This window comes from Juglans regia, chromosome 4 (assembly GCF_001411555.2).
Source record: "Juglans regia cultivar Chandler chromosome 4, Walnut 2.0, whole genome shotgun sequence".
NCBI lineage: Eukaryota > Viridiplantae > Streptophyta > Magnoliopsida > Fagales > Juglandaceae > Juglans > Juglans regia.
In genome coordinates this window covers 16,484,055-16,502,355 of record NC_049904.1, presented here as the reverse complement: position 1 = coordinate 16,502,355, position 18,301 = coordinate 16,484,055, and the positions used below count along the sequence as shown (strand labels likewise).

Below are 18,301 nucleotides of genomic sequence, written 5' to 3'. Positions count from 1 at the left end.
TTTCCTTTATGTTTAATGAGATAATTGATGTTGCTGAGGAAACCCGAAAAAAAAAAAAAAAATACAAGTCCTTCAAGTTTTCTTTCTTTGTAACTGGATTTCAAGGAACAAAGGAATGCATAGTCAGTCACGCAAGTGAGGCACCTGGGGGAAAAAATCATTACCACAACCTATATCCATTAAACCCACTGCATCAAACAACATAAAACATCTTGAAATAAAAGTTATAAATAAAAGCAGTTTTATAATATAAGTTTAACCCCATAACAGACAATGTGAGATTATAATTTAAAAGAAATTAATCAAAAGTCAGAAAGCTAGCAGTTTTATACGTTATTTTGATACATATACATCAAGATCATATTCACTCAGCTAAACTTGGCCAAAAAAAAAAAAAAAAATGTTACAGTATGCGAGCACTAGTCCAGCGACCTTTTCACTCTTCTAATCCTCTTAATGTACACCACACGTATAAGTTCTTGAGAGCCTTATATTGGAATTATTTTCTCAAATTAATGTTATTCATGGCAGTCCCCAACATATACACAAATAATTTCCATGTCCATCTTCCAAGTGATTTGAAATATGGATTTGGATAGTAACAAAATAAAACCGATAGTAATGGTTCTCTGAATGCCATTGAATTACTTTTTGTCTGTTGTGACCCCAACAACAACATTGCTCACCTGTGACATTCAGGAATTCATCAGTGCATCTTGTTATCTCCCACAAAATGAAAGTTCATAGTGAGCTTGAGTAGAAGCGTGGGGACAAGGGGTGGGGTGAGAGCGAGGAATAGAGATAATTAAAAACATAAAAGAGGGTATAATACGTACCAATTTGCCACTTTCGTCGACAGTCATAGGATTCTCGACAACCACAGTTTGGCTCTGAGAATGAGGCATTGACTGAATCAAATACAAGTGATTGCACCAAGCATATTTATTTATTTATTTTGTTTTGATGAGGTCAAAGCTCACAAAAGTATGGCCTTTCGGACCCAGACCTGGGAAGTAAACTGCCTATACATGACCCTACCAGCCAGAATCGTGTATTAGGTAATCCAAAGAAACTCCTAGTGCGGATTCAAACCCAGGATGTGTGAGTTTACAGCTCATCCTAAGCTTGAACTTTGACCACTAGGCTGCACCCTGACGGGAGTATGCCAAGCAGATTTATATAGTTAATGCCACCTCCACTCTCTCATATCAGGAAAAAAATAGCAGACTCAAGCTTACTGATGGTCAGCCTGGTTATATATATATATATATATAGAGAGAGAGAGAGAGAGAGAGAGAGAGAGAGAGAGAGAGCTTACGGTTGAACTGAAGGCCAGTGTTCCAGAATTGGCTGTCCCATTTGGTCTGTGCACAGGAATGGGTACCCTGGTATTGGAAATCTGCAACATGTATAAGAAAGCATGAGAGAGAGAGAGAGAGAGAGAGAGATCACCAGCATTCACCATGAATTGACAAAGAAAACATGCAAAACTATGGAGCATAATGATTAAAAAAAGGTATATGTTATGTGTTCCTATAAACAGAGCAGAATATGATGTATCATCCCAGTGTATTATAGATTTTAGACAATCACTTGAATCCAATATATCAGAATCTTAGCATTTTCGTGGACTAATAATAACTAATCACAGCTTGTGTGCATGCAAGTGTCTACACTAGTAGCAACAATTTTACAAGTGTAGCACTTGAAAGTGCTAAGCTCATTTAAACAAACTGTACTTTACAGTTTTCACAAATTATTTTATTCGTGGATAATCAGGGCATACTAAAGCTCACTATAAAATAGCTAGCATGTTTAAAGCCTCCATAGAACCAAACTGAAATGTACTTCATAACTTGTCAGAACATATTAAGGAGTAAATTTTAGGAGCTGCAGTAAGAAGTAAATTCAATTATTGAGTGATAAGTTCTTCGACTGACATAATATATATTAAATAGTACTTACTCCAACATTAGTGACATAATGACAGACTGCACATTTAACAGATGGAGCTCCGTAGGGATACATGAGTGTTGTCCGGCAATTCCCACAACTGACATGGGCAACCTGGTTGGATACTTTTTTCACATAGTTGCAAAACCCAAAACAGGAAAAAGTCAGCGAATAAGTTGAAGACAAGATTATAAAGAAATATACAGGAAATTGATACGATTCCATTTGAAGATTTTGAACCAAACATTGAAATCTGCCACAACAGTAAGACCCACTAGGAATATGTTTGGAATGAGAGAGTTTTTGATACATTATATTGGGGTTTGGAAGGTGGTGGGGTTCATTGAAAATATGTTTGGGAAGAAAAATTTTGAGTTAACCACCAAGGGGTAGCGTAGTGGTACTGGGGCGAGACATGTAAACCAGAAGTCCTGGATTCAAAACTTTTCATTCACACTCTTAGAGGGCCATTGGACTGGGGGACTTTTCCCTTTTGAGTTAACCACCAAGGGGTAGCGTAGTGGTACTGGGGCGAGACATGTAAACCAGAAGTCCTGGATTCAAAACTTTTCATTCACACTCTTAGAGGGCCATTGGACTGGGGGACTTTTCCCTTGAATTACCAGAGGTGTATTTGCAGAAAATTCCTTGTCAAGAGCCTGTGCACCCTTGTGATTAATTGGAATTTTGTTCCTGAATGCCCAGTGCCAATAAAAAATTTGTATTTTTTTGGCTTTGTGAAACGAGAATCAAGGTAAGATGTTTTGAGGAAAATTATTTTTAAGATTGTTTTTGTCTAAAAGATGTTTGAGTGAAATAACCTAGACTTATATTCTAAAAATATTTGTTCCCAAACATAGCCTAAGTATATTAAAATGATATTATTCCAGCAAGTTGATTGTACTGTTTCACATTGAAGCAGACAATCGCATCCACTCGATGATTGTAAAAACCTACTCCAAATTGTTTCTAACAAGGATTAGAGTCCCTCATAGTCATTGCATAGGCACACTTGTTTACTTTGCGAAAGTGTAGGAAAGCAAGACAAGGAATCTTTCTATATTGCAGAACAAAGATTCAAGGATTCAAACTGGTCTGACAGTTCATACAAATTGAGTCATTATTTGGAGTATGTTTGAATAAGAATTTTTTCAATTTTGAGAAGTTTTTTTTTCTTTTTTATTTATTTTTTCTTTTTAAGTTTGTGAAAGTGGTAGGTTCCATTGAAAATATGTTTAGAAAAAAAGTTTTGGAAAATGTGTGTTCATCACGAGAACCAATGCTCATGATTATTATTTTGAGAGATGAAAATTTATTTTGGGTTTTCAAACATGTTATGAATGAAATTTAAAAAGTGATAACTTTTTCACTACCCACACAGACGAAAGCTCGGCTTACAGCTTCACACTATTCAAACACTAAACTGGCCAGGCAGATCATAATAAAATTTTACATTCATGAAATCTCGAGTTACAGCTTAACCTAATGAACAGAGAGCATATACATTGTACCTGGTGCAAGGTTCACTGTGTGGCAGCAAGAGCATCTTACACTCGTTGCCCCGCGTGTATACATTAGCAGCGTCCTGCAACCTCCACATATAAGTTGAGTCATTTCCATCCCTGCAAGGTTAATACACAAACCTAGATAATTAAACCACAAATATCCTACTGTAGGCTTATATCATGTATAAGTTAAATACAATCAATTAGTTTCTGGTCCCATACCATGTATCTTTTAGCATCACCCCCAACAATTAAAACTGCACATTTCCACACGTAGTTACTGATTCCCTCCATATTTTCCACTATTTTTATTTTTCATTCTGCCAACCACCATATCAGTCTTTCTTAATTTATAGAATGCTCGAGGATGTCACATGTATGCTAATACAATGGCTATGGAAACTTGATGATCCTCTTGTTATTCATGATTGCGAGCTCATCTGAGCAATCAGTGAATGCAAACTACCTAACCATATACAAAGAGAGCAATGCTTCTTTGCTGCACATCAAGATTACCTTACCTAGGTTGGTGCATTACCCTTGCAGGGACAGCACCTTTTAGGCAATCAGATTAGCAGTCACCAACTCCATGCAGTGGCTAACAAGGTGTTTTGACAGCTATGCCTAAAAGGAATAATTGAAAAAACAATATGGAGTTCAACCTTTAGGTTTTGAAACTATTTTGTGACTATGAAATCTGCGTCTTGAACCGGTCACAAATGCTTGCATATAAGCATCAGTTATGCAGATCCTCTCCTCTCAAAAATCTCCCACACATTTATCCCCACAATCATGTAACAGTAGAAGCTCTCCTCAAAAGTTCTCTCTCTATCATCCTCTCAATCTCTCTGGCTCATGCTGTTCCCCTCTCAGATCACCACAACCGGCGATGAAGCCAGCCTTGATCACCACGGAACGCCGGCCATCTCTGTTCAGAAACAAAAACCAGTGAGTTCTCCTTCCTCTTTTATTTTCTCTCTAACTCATCTCTTGGTCTCACTCTCTCTATTCCTTTGGTTTTCACTCAAAAACACATCTCCAATTACCCCAACCGACACCCAAGTGGAACTCCAAACTCATGGTGCAACACGGTGCCGCCAGACCAGCCCCACCATTGAAAGGTAGGTGAGTTTCCTCCTCTCTCTCTCTCTGTTCCTTTTTCCTCAACCTCTTCTTCCTCTCTCTCTCTCTCTCTCAATATATCTCTTACTCTCCCTCTGCAACTCACTGTCCCCTCTCTCTCTAATACAAGCTTTTTCCCCTCTAATTGATCTGTCGGGGGGTTCCCTCTGTTATTGGTGCCACCCAGCCAAGCTCATCGCCACCAAGAGCCAGTTGAAGTCAGCCACGTTTCTGCCGTTATTACACCACCATAAAGTCAAGGTGAGCTCTCTTTTGTTCATCTTCCCTCTTTCCTCTTTTATCTCTCTCTCTCTCCTCCTCTGTTTTCTCTCCCTAGCAAGCAATTTTGGTGACTCACAGCTCTCTCTCTCTCTCTCTGCAGCAACCTGACGCCACCCACTGGAAGACCAGTTTTTGCTCACGCCACATCTGTAGCTCCTTGCCATACCTCTCTTGGTTCGGCACACATACGTCCTCTTCCAGTAAAACTCTCATCTCCCTCACCAAAGCTATGAAATAATCATGCTTATTTTGAGAATTTGTGTACTTTCAGGATGAAAGTGTGTCAAGTGTTGGGGTTAAAGTTACAAATTTTAATTGACGATTACAATAAAATTGTCAAACCATGAGACAGATGCTGGTAATAGCAGCTGCTTATTTTAATAAAAAGAATATACTGTTATTTGTAGCTTAAAAGCATTGAAGTTATCAAATGGGAAAACTACAAGATTATTTTATGGATTTTTTTATTAGTTGAGTTACAGGAACCTGATTTATGTATATGACTAATTGTTTATTTTGGTGATCGATTACGCACATTAATCGTCAGATTGGAGCTACAAGATCAATAGCATGATCATGCATTTCCATATATAGTAAACAAGGCCTTTTAAATTATAATAGTAAGCCCCTCCCTGGAAGACTCTTCTCAGTACCAAAGTCAACATGATAAGTGTATTACATAAGACATGTTATTTAATTGCGTGGGACATGTTACTTAATTACACCACATTGTTATGCCCTGCTGTCATGCTATGTTATTAAGCCATTTTTTTTCCAGTCATGTCATCTACGTGTATTGATCCATGCATTTCATATGTCACATTGCATGCCATGAAAATTCTCATCAGATAAGTAAAAAGAAAAGTCATGAGAATGAGAATGAGAATGATTAAGCTTTAAGAATGGCCATAAGAGATGCATGGCACCAATACAGTAATGGGTGGACACGCAAGCCACACAGAATCATGAATTAAGGTCTGGTTCACCATAGTACGATATGATATGAGATGTTAGTGGTTGCCCCTGTAAGCTATGGCCACGGGTTGTGAAATTAGAGCACAACCTTGAACACAAGGAATAATGTTTGATGGCCATAAGGAAAGGAAAGTAGGGGCCGCCCCGCTCCTGTGTGGCGGGGCGGATCCCCCCATCAGCCAAATGCAGGGGGCGGGTGGCCCCTCCCCCATTTGGCACCCATAGCAGCACCCCCACCCCACCCCTGCCTTTTATTATATATATATATATTTATAAGAAATAAAAAAAAATACCCCCATACATCAAAACGACATCGTTTTGCACAATGACAAAACGGCGTCGTTTTGTCATCGTGCAAAATGACATCGTTTTATGCATAGGGGGTATTTTTAAACACCCTGCATCAAATGGTGCCATTTTGCATTGGGAATCCCCCCCCTCCTAGTTCTCCCGAATCTTCGATTTCTCCCCCCTTCGGCTTTCTTCTCTCTCGATCTATCTCCCAGTCCCTCTGCTCCTAAGCTTGAGCCTTGCTCCATGAAGTCTCGACTCTCCGTCGCCTATTGCCGTCACCCGTCGTGGTTCTCGTCAAAGGTAAGTTTCCCGATTGGGTTTTCCCATTTTCTTTTGCATTTTTTTTTATGCAATGGAGGATGGGATTAAAATTTAAATGAAGGATGGGATTGTGAATTGTGTTGTGGAGGATGAATGTGCATTTGAATTGTTTGAACTTTGATTGAGATTTTTAGGGTTTCCGTTCGGTATGCATAGAGACTATTTATAGGCGAGTATGAAATTTTTAGGGTTTCCGTTCGGTATGCCTTGTATGAATGGTAATTTAGGGGACAAATGTAGGGAATTAATTCATTAAAAGGTAAAATGAAGATAGACGAGAAGTATTAATTGTGATTTTTAAATTTTTAGACATCAATATTGTGGCTTTAGATTTCAATATGCAAAGTATTGGCATCAGTTTGGCCTCAAAATGTAGCCGATGCATCGAGTGTGGAATTGAATCTATTGTTCATCTTTTTATGACTGTCAGTTTGTTAAGGAGATGTGGTTTCATTTCTCTAATCTTTTTACAGTCTCTCTTTTTCCTTCTTATAATTAGGAAAGGAGTGTGTTTAATAAGAAGCAGTGTTTCAACATTAATGAATCTCTAGCTTCATTCCCTTTATTGGTCAAATGGATCCTCTAAAATCCTAACATAGCTACTTATTTTGCTACACAGACCTAAATTTCTAAAATATTTTGATGTACAGTTTGGAATTAAGCTCCAGTCAATATATCTTTAGATGTTGCACACGATTTCTTGCTTTTACATGTTCCGGATGTTCTTGACTATGAGGAGGCCGACGTCGAGGAGGAGAGTGGTGATCAGCCTGAATTTGGTAATCGTGAGACTTGAATTTCATGTTCTTATTTTAATTTATTTATTTTCATTTCATCGGTATTAATTTCAAATTTAATTGTTATAGTGATACATGAGACAGCGTCTACGGCTACCTCCGCTGCAGTATGACTTTGTGTGTATTGGACCCACCATTGCCAATTTGCTATGGTTTGCACAATGTGCATGCATTTTAAATTTTTGTTTCATGTTTATAACTTTATAATTCTATTTTCTTTTATTTTTAACTTATTAATATTGCAAGTTTTATGATCTCGATTCTCACAATTTCAGAGCAGTCAACACAACTCAGTGAACTCACCGCCATCCCAAATTGATCAAATTTGAAATGTTATGATTTTGTTAATTTACAATTAATTGTAATGTTACTACAATAGTTAGTAGTACAATTTGAAATATTTACTATTTTTAGATGAGTTTGTAATATTGTAATAGTTTATTAGTTCTCTTAATTTGTATAATTGTAATAACTTAGTGCCTTAGTGATGACTATTAGTTAATACTTAATAGTATTAGTTCAAACTTAGTATATAGTTATTAGTTAATAGTTTCTATCCATATAATTTATTTTTTGTTTTCAGTTTTGCAATATATTTATTTTTGTAGTTTAATTATGGGCCCAAAATGGCCCAAAAACAGGTTTGAATGTGTTTCTGAGCCATTTTGGGCCCAGATAACTGAACTGGGCCAAAGGCCCAATGGGGGGGGGGAAGGGGCGGACGAATGGAGGTCCACCCCCGCACCCCGTGCAGCAGACGGGGTACCCCGCCCCCGTTTATACGGGGGCAGAGTGTGGGGAAAAAATCCCCACCCCCGCCTATGTCGGGGCAGGGAAGGGGAAGGGGTGGCCCCGCCCTGTAGGGGGCGGGTAGCACCCCTAAAGGAAAGTGAAAGACCAGTCAATAAGACATGCTTGAACATGTTAGTAGTTATCATGTTGAATATGTTAGTCGTACGTACTCTCACATATACTACATATTAGTTGTTATATGTACGATATGTTGGTTGATGTATCTACTTTTCAAGAAAACCAAGTTAAATTTAGTTTACGGTATGATGTGCTGTCATTGAGTTTTTTTAATAGTGTTTGATGTTCTAGACACCTAGGTGATGAGAATGATCAAGATGAGTAGGCAAGCTAGGCTTTAGACGGAAGAACCTTGTGCAAAAGAAATATGTCACCATCTAGATTACATACTTTATTTTAAATTTTATGTCAGCATGTTTATCTTATTTATTCCTTCCACTTTCAAGACACTAATTATGTTTTAAGTTTAACAAGTTGAGTAAATGAAGAATTTATTTTATGATGGGTCTCTTGCCTTGCGTGAGTTACGTATTTGCGTAACATTCCTATCCTACAGGAAGGGAGGGATGCTACAATCTACAGCTTACAACTACTTAAATTCTATACTAGTTCACATCATCTTGAAGCATCATTCCAGCCCCAAGATGGCTAGAAAGATTCTCACACATATTTTTCCTCTCTTATTTCAAATTAAGTATCAACATCACATCTAATGTCAGATGTCAACCAATCATTTTGTAATTTAAAGATGTCCTACTGGACAGAAAAACATATCAATCTGTAAGCTTTTGGCTTTTGCTTTATTCTCTTTTTGTGCCCTTTTGATATCGTTAATATCTTTAACCCTTACACACAGGGCTTAAATTTGTGCTCACCACTGAAATATTAAAGGGAAAAGATTTGCAATGTGTGTGAATGCTCTCTTAGGCCTCGTTTGTTTTTGCAAATGAGATGAGATGAAATGAGTTGAGATTAAAGTTAAAAAGTTGAATAAAATATTGTTAGAATATATTTTCATAATATTATTTTTGTTTTGGGATTTGAAAAAGTTGAATTGTTTATTTTATTTTGTATGGAAATTTGGAAAAAATTTTAATGATTAGATGAGATGAAATAAAATGAGTTCAGATGAACTATGAAAACAAACGAGACCTTAAAATCTTTGAATGTCGTTTGAAAAATAAGCTTGTCTTTACCTTAATTATTGTATGATGAAAAAATCTATTCATCATCCCCACACACCACACATCACATTTTTTTTTCTCTTATCAAATGTGTGGTATATGAATGATGAGTAGAAGAGTTAAATTATTTTAAGAAGAAAAAAAAAGTATAGCGTGTGGTGTGTGGGGATGATGAGTAACAAAACTCTTGTATGATATATATACATATTTTTTATTGAGTATTCAACTCACTTTGCTTTTGTGTTTTAAATGTCCCAAGTGAGGCTGAGGTTGAGGATGAGGATGCAAGCAAGAACTAGCAATGGAGACAATGTCATAGTTAACAAGTGTTCACTATGAAGAGCAGTTCAGGGCTCTTCTAGTGGCCATTGAATCTGGATGCTCAACGGCAGAAAAGTCGGCTGCTAAACAAGATAGAGAGTTGAGAAGACTAATTTGCACTATTAATTACGATAATAAGGAGGGGAGTGTGGGGAGGGAAAGACAGAAGGGGAGGGGGAGCAGTTATTCTTATGAAGCCTAAAATTATATCATGGAATGTCACGGGTATTAACGATGCAAATAAACAGCTTCGCATCCGTTCTCTTCTTCGTAGTTGGAAAGTTGATATAGTTTGTATCCAAGAGACTAAGTTGAGCCATGTTGATAGGAATATTATTCGGAGTCTATGGGGTTGCTCGTTTGTGGGATGGAGTTTTTTAGCCTCTTTGGGTGCATCCGGAGGGGTATTGTTAATGTGGGATAAAAGAGTAGTGGATCTAGTAGAGGATTGCATTGGGAACCATTCAGTGGCCGTTTCTTTTAAGAATGTTAAGGATGGTTGGAGGTGGGCTCTTGTAGGGGTATATGGTCCTAATATGGATAGAGATAGACGATTGTTGTGGGAGGAGATAGCGGGAGTGCAACATATTTGGGAATTACCTTGGGTGGTGTGTAGGGATTTTAATGTGGTACGCTTTCCTTGTGAGAGGGCGGGGATTTCTTCTTTGACATGGGCAATGGAAGATTTTTCGGAGTTGATTTTCGATCTCAATTTGATTGATCTTCCTCTAGTGGGGGGGTCTTACACATGGTCTAATAGTAGAGGGGGGTCACAATTGGACAGGTTTCTGGTCTCTTCTTCATGGGAGTCTCATTTTCCGGATCTAATTCAGAAGCGTTTACCAAGGGTATGTTCTGACCATTTCCCCATTATATTAGATTGTGATGGCTTCCATGGGGGAAGGAGGTATTTCAAATTTGAAAATATGTGACTTCAAACGGTCAGTTTTGGGGAGAAGGTGTGTAATTGGTGGGCCTCGTATTCTTTTCATGGTACTCCTAGCTTTATTGTGGCTTCTAAACTTAAAGCACTCAAATTGGATCTGAAGAAGTGGAATATGGAGATTTTTAGACATACAGAGGAACAAAAGAGTGCCCTGTGGAGTGAGTTGAGCTCTTTAGAAGAGGGGGAGGTAAACGAGGAGTCTTCGTTGAGAAAAACTGAGGTGGTGTCCGAAATAGAGAGGGTGTTGCTGTTAGAAGAAATATCTTGGCGACAAAAATCTAGAATGACGTGGTTGAAGGAGGGTGACAAATGTACTAGTTTCTTTCATAAAATGGCAAATTCTCACAGGCGTAATAATGTGATAGAGGTGATTCATTCAGGTACCACAGTGCATCAATCTCCAGCAGACATTCAGGCACATATAGAGAATTACTATGAAGACTTCTTAAAGAGACGGAGGTGTGGCGCCCTAAATTGGATGGACTACATTTTGATCAGTTGGATGGTAGTACAACGAGTTTGTTAGAAAGACCGTTTGAGGAGTCAGAAGTACTGCAGGTAGTAAGAGGGATGAACAAAGATAAAGCTCCAGGTCCGGATGGTTTCTCTATGGCTTTCTTTCAAGAAAGTTGGGACATAGTGAAAGAGGATGTGATGAGGGTCTTTCATGAATTTCATTCTTGCCAAAAGTTTGAAAAGTCCTTTAATGCTACTTTCATGGCTCTCATCCCGAAGGTTGCAGGTGCTATTGAATTGAAAGATTTCCGCCCCATCAGTTTGGTAGGCGGGATTTATAAAATTATTTCAAAGGTGTTAGCGAATCGAATGAGCTTAGTGATGGATAAAATCATTTCCAAGTCCCAAAATGCCTTTGTACGTGGACGGCAAATTTTGGACTCAGTTTTGGTAGCGAATGAGTGTCTGGATAGCCGATTGAGGGAAGGTATTCCAGGAGTCATTTGCAAGTTGGATATGGAAAAGGCTTATGATCATGTATGCTGGGATTTTTTGTTATATATGTTGAAGAGGTGTGGTTTTGGAGATAGGTGGTGCGGTTGGGTGAAACATTGTGTATCATCCGCTCGGTTTTCAGTTTTAGTAAACGGGCAACCCTGTGGTTTCTTCTCGAGTTCGAGGGGCTTGAGACAAGGGGACCCGTTATCTCATTTTCTCTTTGTTGTAGTGATGGAGGCCTTGAGTCATATGGTGGAGGCCGCGGTAAGGGGAGGTTTTATGGCTGGTTTTTCAGTGGGTAACTCTACCTCAGGTGCTTTTTCCATTTCTCATTTATTGTATGCAGATGATACTTTAATCCTATGTGATGCTGAGAGTGGACAGTTGCAAGCTTTAAGGGCTGTTCTTTTGTGTTTTGAAGCTGTCTCGGGTCTCAAGGTGAATTTGGGAAAGTCGGAGTTGGTCCCGGTGGGAGTGGTGGACAATATCAATCAGCTAGCAAGTTTGTTGGGGTGCAAAGTGGCTTCTCTTCCGATGAAATACCTGGGCCTCCCTTTAGGAGCCTCTTTCAAGGCTAAATACATATGGGACGGAGTTGTAGAGAAAGTAGGAAAAAAATTGGCAGGTTGGAAACGGCTATACTTATCGAAAGGGGGGAGACTTACCCTAATCAAAATCACTCTATCCAATCTCCCTACTTATTTTCTATCTTTGTTCCCTTTACCGGTGGGAGTGGCCAATAGGATGGAGAAATTGTTTAGGGATTTCTTGTGGGGTGGTATGGGGGAAGAACATAAATTTCATCTAGTGAGTTGGCAGCAGGTGTGTCGTCCGAAGGAGTTGGGAGGTTTGGGGGTGCGTAGTCTATCTGTTTTTAATAAAGCTCTCTTGGGGAAGTGGTTGTGGAGATTTCAAATGGAAGAGGATTCTTTGTGGAGATTGGTTATTGTTCGGAAGTATGGTTGTGATTGGGGGGGTTGGCGTTCCACGGAGGGTAGGGGTTCCTTTGGTGTAAGCCTTTGGAAATTTATCAGAAAGGGGTGGGAGGAGTTCGTAAAGCACACTAGTTTTGAGGTGGGAGTGGGGACTAGAATTAGTTTTTGGTTTTATGTATGGTGTGGTGAGAGTGCTCTATTTACTGTTTTTCCAACTGTTTTCAGATTGGCTGAAAACCAGCAGGCCACTATCTCTGATGTATTGTGCACTGACAATGAGAGTGTTCTGTGGAATTTGATCTTATCCAGAAATGCGCAAGACTGGGAAGTGGATGAAATAGCAGGTTTTTACAGCCTTTTATATTCCAAGAAGTTAGGAGGAAATGGGTGGGATAGAATGCTGTGGAAACATTCAAGGCGCAAAATTTTTTCTGTTAAGTCCTTCTATAAAGTGTTGGCAGCTCATCAGCCTATTCGGTTTCCCTGGAAAGGTATTTGGAGAGCTCCCGTACCACCAAAAGTCTCTTTTTTTATTTGGACTGTTGCTTTGGGAAAGATTTTGATGGCTGACAATTTGAGGAAACGTGGTATGATCGTGATGGAATGGTGTTACATGTGTAAGAGTAATGGCGAATCAATTGAGCACCTTTTCTTGCATTGTGAGGTGGCAAGGGAGTTATGGGCGGGTATTTTCAGTCGAGCCGGCCTGTCCTGGGTCATGCCTAAGAGCGTGTCAGAACTTTTAGCATGTTGGAAGAGGCAACATCATTGTCCTCAACTAGAAGCGACATGGAAGATGGTTCCTTTGTGTTTATTGTGGTGTATATGGATGGAACGGAATGAGAGATGCTTCAACAACAAGGAGAGAAATGTGGGGGAATTATGGAATTTTTTTGTGTTTTCTTTAGTTCAATGGTTGGCTGCTATTGTACTAAAGGGAGGGAATGTTCACGAGTTCTTATTTTCTTTTCAGCTTTCTAGAATGTGATTAGGAGTCCATTTTGTATACTTCCTGTGTACATGGGTGTTGACTAGGTTCTTTCAATCAATAAATTCCTTACTTATAAAAAAAAACAAGTGTTCATCACATAGTACTAGAATTTGGTTTACGTTGATAAAATTCATTTTTACCAATCCAAAAATAAAAAAATAGTTCACTTTGGAAGAAAATGACATTGAGGATATTTCCCTAAGTGTCAGTTTTATGTGCTTTTGGTACTATTATATTAAGTTTCAATAAAGTTATCTATTTTGCTTTGAAGTAGTTTTTATAAGTATTTTTCTTTGAAGAAGTAAATGTTTATGGATCTCCATAACCCGGTTCAATGGATCTCTCAGCCAACCTGATTTTTCAAGTTCCGAGTCATAATCCCTACTTTGGACACAAGACACTGACATATTTGTCTCATATGAAGAAGGAATCTATCAAATCAAGCTTCCATGTTCAAAGTTAATAAGTCAGTCTGAAATGTATTAACATAACAAGTACATGGCCCAGAGTCACAATGATGAGAAAGGAATAACAAAGAAAATACCAGGTGGAGGGACTGAGGTTATTGCATTGCATAATGCACAGCAAACATTAGTGGCTCCTCCAGGATACAGAAGAATGCTTCTACACCCACTACACACAAGCTGGCTCTGCATAGCTGCAATGTCAAATAAATCCACATAAGAAGACTACTGAAAGGCTGAATAATTACCAGAGTGAAATTCATAGCTCTTCAAAAGAAATACTTTTGAAAATGATTTGCAAGCAATACTATTAGCCTAATACAATCAAATTTCCATAACTCAAGGGGCTTTAGTCTCCACTCTCAAAAGCCAAGAAAATTTAAACTACAGAGACAAAGCAAAAAGAAAATAAGACAGGATCTGCACAAAAAATGACAAGAAAGTAACAAAACATATTCTTAAAGAAAGAAAGCATGAGTGCCCAAACCATTATCATTTTCTTTTTTTGATAGGTGACCATTATCATTTTATTAGGGTACCTTGAAGATAGAAATATGGCATGCACATTAACATTTTACATATAGAAGAGACAGGGGACCCATCTTTGCATCAGGATCCAATACACACACACACACACACACACACACACACACACATACATGTATATATTTGCATACATATATATACATACATAATCCCATATATATATACATACATATATATACATACATACATATACATGCATACATATACATACATACATACGTATATATATAAATAAAGAAAGGACAAAGCCTTATTAAGCAGATAGTACACAAGGAAGGCCTAATCCAATGGGAGGGGAAAAAATACGACAATATCTCGGGTTAAAGCACAAATATACACCCAAAAGAAAGAAAGAAAAAAGGTAATACAGAACCATAAACCATTGACAACTCCATAAGCAATCCGAAACACACTATCTCCAGTCTATGTAGTGAAATCTGAAAAACCTCAATCTCTGCTCCAAATGAGCCATATCAAACATAATGGAACCACCCTCAAAAAAGCACTTACCCTTACCTTCGCCCTCTATCCCTGCACATCCAGCTCTTCAAAAGCTCAACATTTCATTATTAAGAAGGGCGTTTTAAATATTTCTAGCATTTGTATGCAGATAATTATTTATTCTACTTTCAGGCAGTTAGGCAATTGAATATTTTTCTTTCCAGTTCATGCTGAAGGTATGCCAGCAAGTCATACCTCACTTCTAACTGTGCATTCTTGGAACTAGGAAGTACTATGCACATTTTCTCCTGAGAATGCATTAGTAGGAAACTCAGCCCTCGGGCAATTGTACCAAAATAATTATTACTGCCAGCCATACTTTCGGTTTGTCTTCTCACTTCTCCCATCTTCCTCTCTCTGTTAGAAATTAGTTCTAGTAATCCTTTTGGACTGCTGTCTTTTCAACTGCTAGAACAAAATTCAGATCGTGTACTAAAATTTCCGAGTCATTTCTGAAGAACTTTATGCGGGTTAATTGGAAGTTGGAACATATTTATATTTTAGTAGCCCGCATCACCTGCACTCTGATGGAATATGTATTATGATGTCTTGAAATGGACACCACCTAAAGAAGCAGATTCGGTGTTCCCGAATGCTGAATTTGCATTCAATGAGTTGCATGATGAAGGTATTGCGTGCACAGTTCAAAAACTGAACTACCTAGAGCTGTATGTCTGAGATCGTGTGCACTAAATATAAATTGTGTTCTGGACATGACTTCCATTCAGAATACAAGTAGTGTGGAAAAGAGAGCAAACGAGGTAGCGACTAGATCAAGCCCATTCATGATGAAGCGGAGTAATGGATGGAAGATAGAAATTTGGAGAACAAAAAAAAGTAGCTCATCAACACCACAGGAATGTTGCCTTTGATATGAAAGAAAAGAGCTGGACGGACCTAATCCAGGTAGAGTTTCAATTTAGTGTTAACACGAAGCTAAGGGTAGAGTAGACTGATGATTCTGTAGTCATTTGGCCGGCTATTGAAAGAAAAAGCTTGCATCTGCTCCCCCTATTATACAACCGGTCCCATCTCTCTCCAAACCTAACGTGGTAGTTTCCCATCATAGGGCTTTCTATCTATAGATTGAGCCATTACCAAGAGGCTAATTGATTTTGGGAGCAAGGATGAGTTGACAACACAAGGTCAAGTTTCCTGCAACAAGGTAAGAATGATGCAGGGAGTAGTCTTCTATGGAAGTTATGCTATTACGCCTTTTTTTGTAGTTTGGGCTGAATTTAGGTCAGTCAATAAGTATATCTTATTTATGCTTGTTCTTGAAACTAGGAAGTATTAGCTCTGCAAGTTGTCAAAAGATAATGTTGCGCTATAGAACATAGATCTGGGGCTAATGTAAAGTTCTTGTGCTGTTTTAAGCATATATGTTCATGAGAATTCTATTCTACAACCCTGTTTTGTGTTTTTGTCTCTTCATATAGCTTCTTATATATTCTTCTTTGTCTGTTCTCAATCACTTCCAGCAGTCCTTTTGAAGTTGAAGACCATATCACTTCGTCATTGGATTGGAGGAATGACCGATTTGGTTTCCCAAATGCATATTTGATTTATTCCTTTTGTAATAGTGAGAGGGACTAACAGGAATTAGCCCAGAACAGGTAATAGATCCCCCAGTAGAGTCGAGGTTGTATTTGTCCAGGGGAGGTAGATTAACCTGAGCACGCTCTCAAAAGCTCCCAGAATCCATTACTCATAAACAGAACATGATAACTAAAACAAGCAATCAACAGAGGTTGTGAATACGTCTAATACGAGTTTTAAAGTCCTGTTGAGACTTTATATACGAACAAGGCCGAAAACATATCAAGTTCCACAATAGAACATGGAAAACTTCAGTTTCAAGCCCTAATTTATTAATGCCTTGCATTCTAATCCTCTTTCCTTTCAATTTAGCGGCATAGCCCGGGACAGTTGATATCTGACAATTGAATAAAGAATCGCACAATCCCAGAATAAAAAACTCAAGAGTACCTAAAATTTACCTCGTTGCTTCAAAGCACCAAAGCCTCGATCCTCTCTCACGTACTTTGAATAGACCAGTATATTGTTCTACAGAATACAAAATGAAAAATTCAGGTTCATCTCCGGAAAAAAGCAATCAAGCACGGAAAATCCAAAACCATCTCAGAAAATCAACGAATTCGATATGAAATGAAGAAAGAAAGGTCTCATATCATATGGTTGATACCTAAAACCGCGAGCGGAGGTTTCAAAAGCTGATAGACAAGAAGAGTGAGGAAAAATTTTAGAAATTATTGGATCCAAACAAAAACTGGGGGAAGGGAGGGGGGTGGGGGTTGGTATACGGAAGAGTGGATGAGAGGGTGGAAGAACGATGGAAATGGAAGGAAAGAAAGGAAAGATCCGTCCGTTTGTCCATATTAGTTGTTATTGGGAATGGGATTTTAGAATCTTTCAACGGGAGAGGAGAGAACCTCGACACGGAAAGCTTTTTTGTGTTCCAAATAATATTTAATAAAATTGCTTGTTTGGCCGTTATTATTGAATGTTTTTCTCATTATTTTTATAACCTCACCAAAATCTAGTCAATACAATCAGATATTTTCTTACACAGCCTCTTAAGTAACCTGAATACACTCATATGGTAAGTAGGTATAGACTGAATCACTACTTTGAGAAGTACTTCTTTGCCAACAGGAAAAAGGAATTAATTTTTTCAATTATTAATCCTATACCAAACCCTATCCTTAATCCCTCTTAATGTGTCATAGTAGCCTCTTCCAATCATAGTAGGCAATTCCAAATATTTTTCACAGCTGCTCTGCACCCTTGCCTCAAGATCATTCACAATCATTTCCCTTTCTTCCTATATAACTCGAGAGCTAAACATCACATTGGTTTTTTGTAAATTCATACACTGGCCAGATGCTTCTTCATATACCCGTAGGATTTCCTTCACCTTCAACCACTCAAGCCACTTAGCTCTTGCAAAAATAATACAATCATCAACAAAGAGGAGATGAGAAACCCTTATACATCCTCTTGCAATAGCCATACCTCTTATCTCACCCTTAGCCTCAACTGCATTAATGAGACTGCTTAGCCCCTCAGCACACAATAAAAACAGATAGGGGAAATTGGATCCCCTTGCATAATGCCTCATTAAGGGTATATAACATCACCTGCTCTACCATTTACTAACACAACATATGATACAGAGGTTATACACTCCATAATCAACTCAATTCATCTCTCCCTAAACCCCATTCTCTACATGATAACCTTTAAAAAATTCCATTCAACTCTATCATAAGCATTTGAGATGCCCATTTTCAGTGCCATGCTTCCTCCTTTACCTTAGATCTAGTCTTCATAGAGTGCAAAGTTTCATAAGTTGCAATAACATTATCCAAGATCAACC

General features: G+C 38.3%; 1 protein-coding gene across 2 annotated transcripts; it reads right to left on the bottom strand.

Annotated features, from left to right (window-relative positions):
- Window positions 1–264: 264 nt before the first annotated feature.
- Window positions 265–17,350, bottom strand: LOC109004744 (protein LSD1-like). 2 transcript variants are annotated; one of them, XM_018983401.2, is made up of 8 exons: window positions 17,108–17,350; window positions 16,891–16,968; window positions 13,935–14,048; window positions 3,465–3,575; window positions 1,966–2,078; window positions 1,319–1,399; window positions 837–890; window positions 265–686 (listed from the first exon to the last, which is right to left on the bottom strand). In XM_018983401.2, the coding sequence occupies exons 3-8, from the start codon at window positions 14,044–14,046 to the stop codon at window positions 645–647; spliced, it is 513 nt and encodes a 170-aa protein (XP_018838946.1). In that variant the 5' UTR covers window positions 14,047–14,048; window positions 16,891–16,968; window positions 17,108–17,350; the 3' UTR covers window positions 265–644. The 2 variants fall into 2 exon arrangements, with proteins under 2 accessions (XP_018838946.1, XP_018838945.1); XM_018983400.2 differs by having other exon boundaries at window positions 16,902–16,968; window positions 17,108–17,348.
- Between the last annotated feature and the right edge of the window lie 951 nt (window positions 17,351–18,301).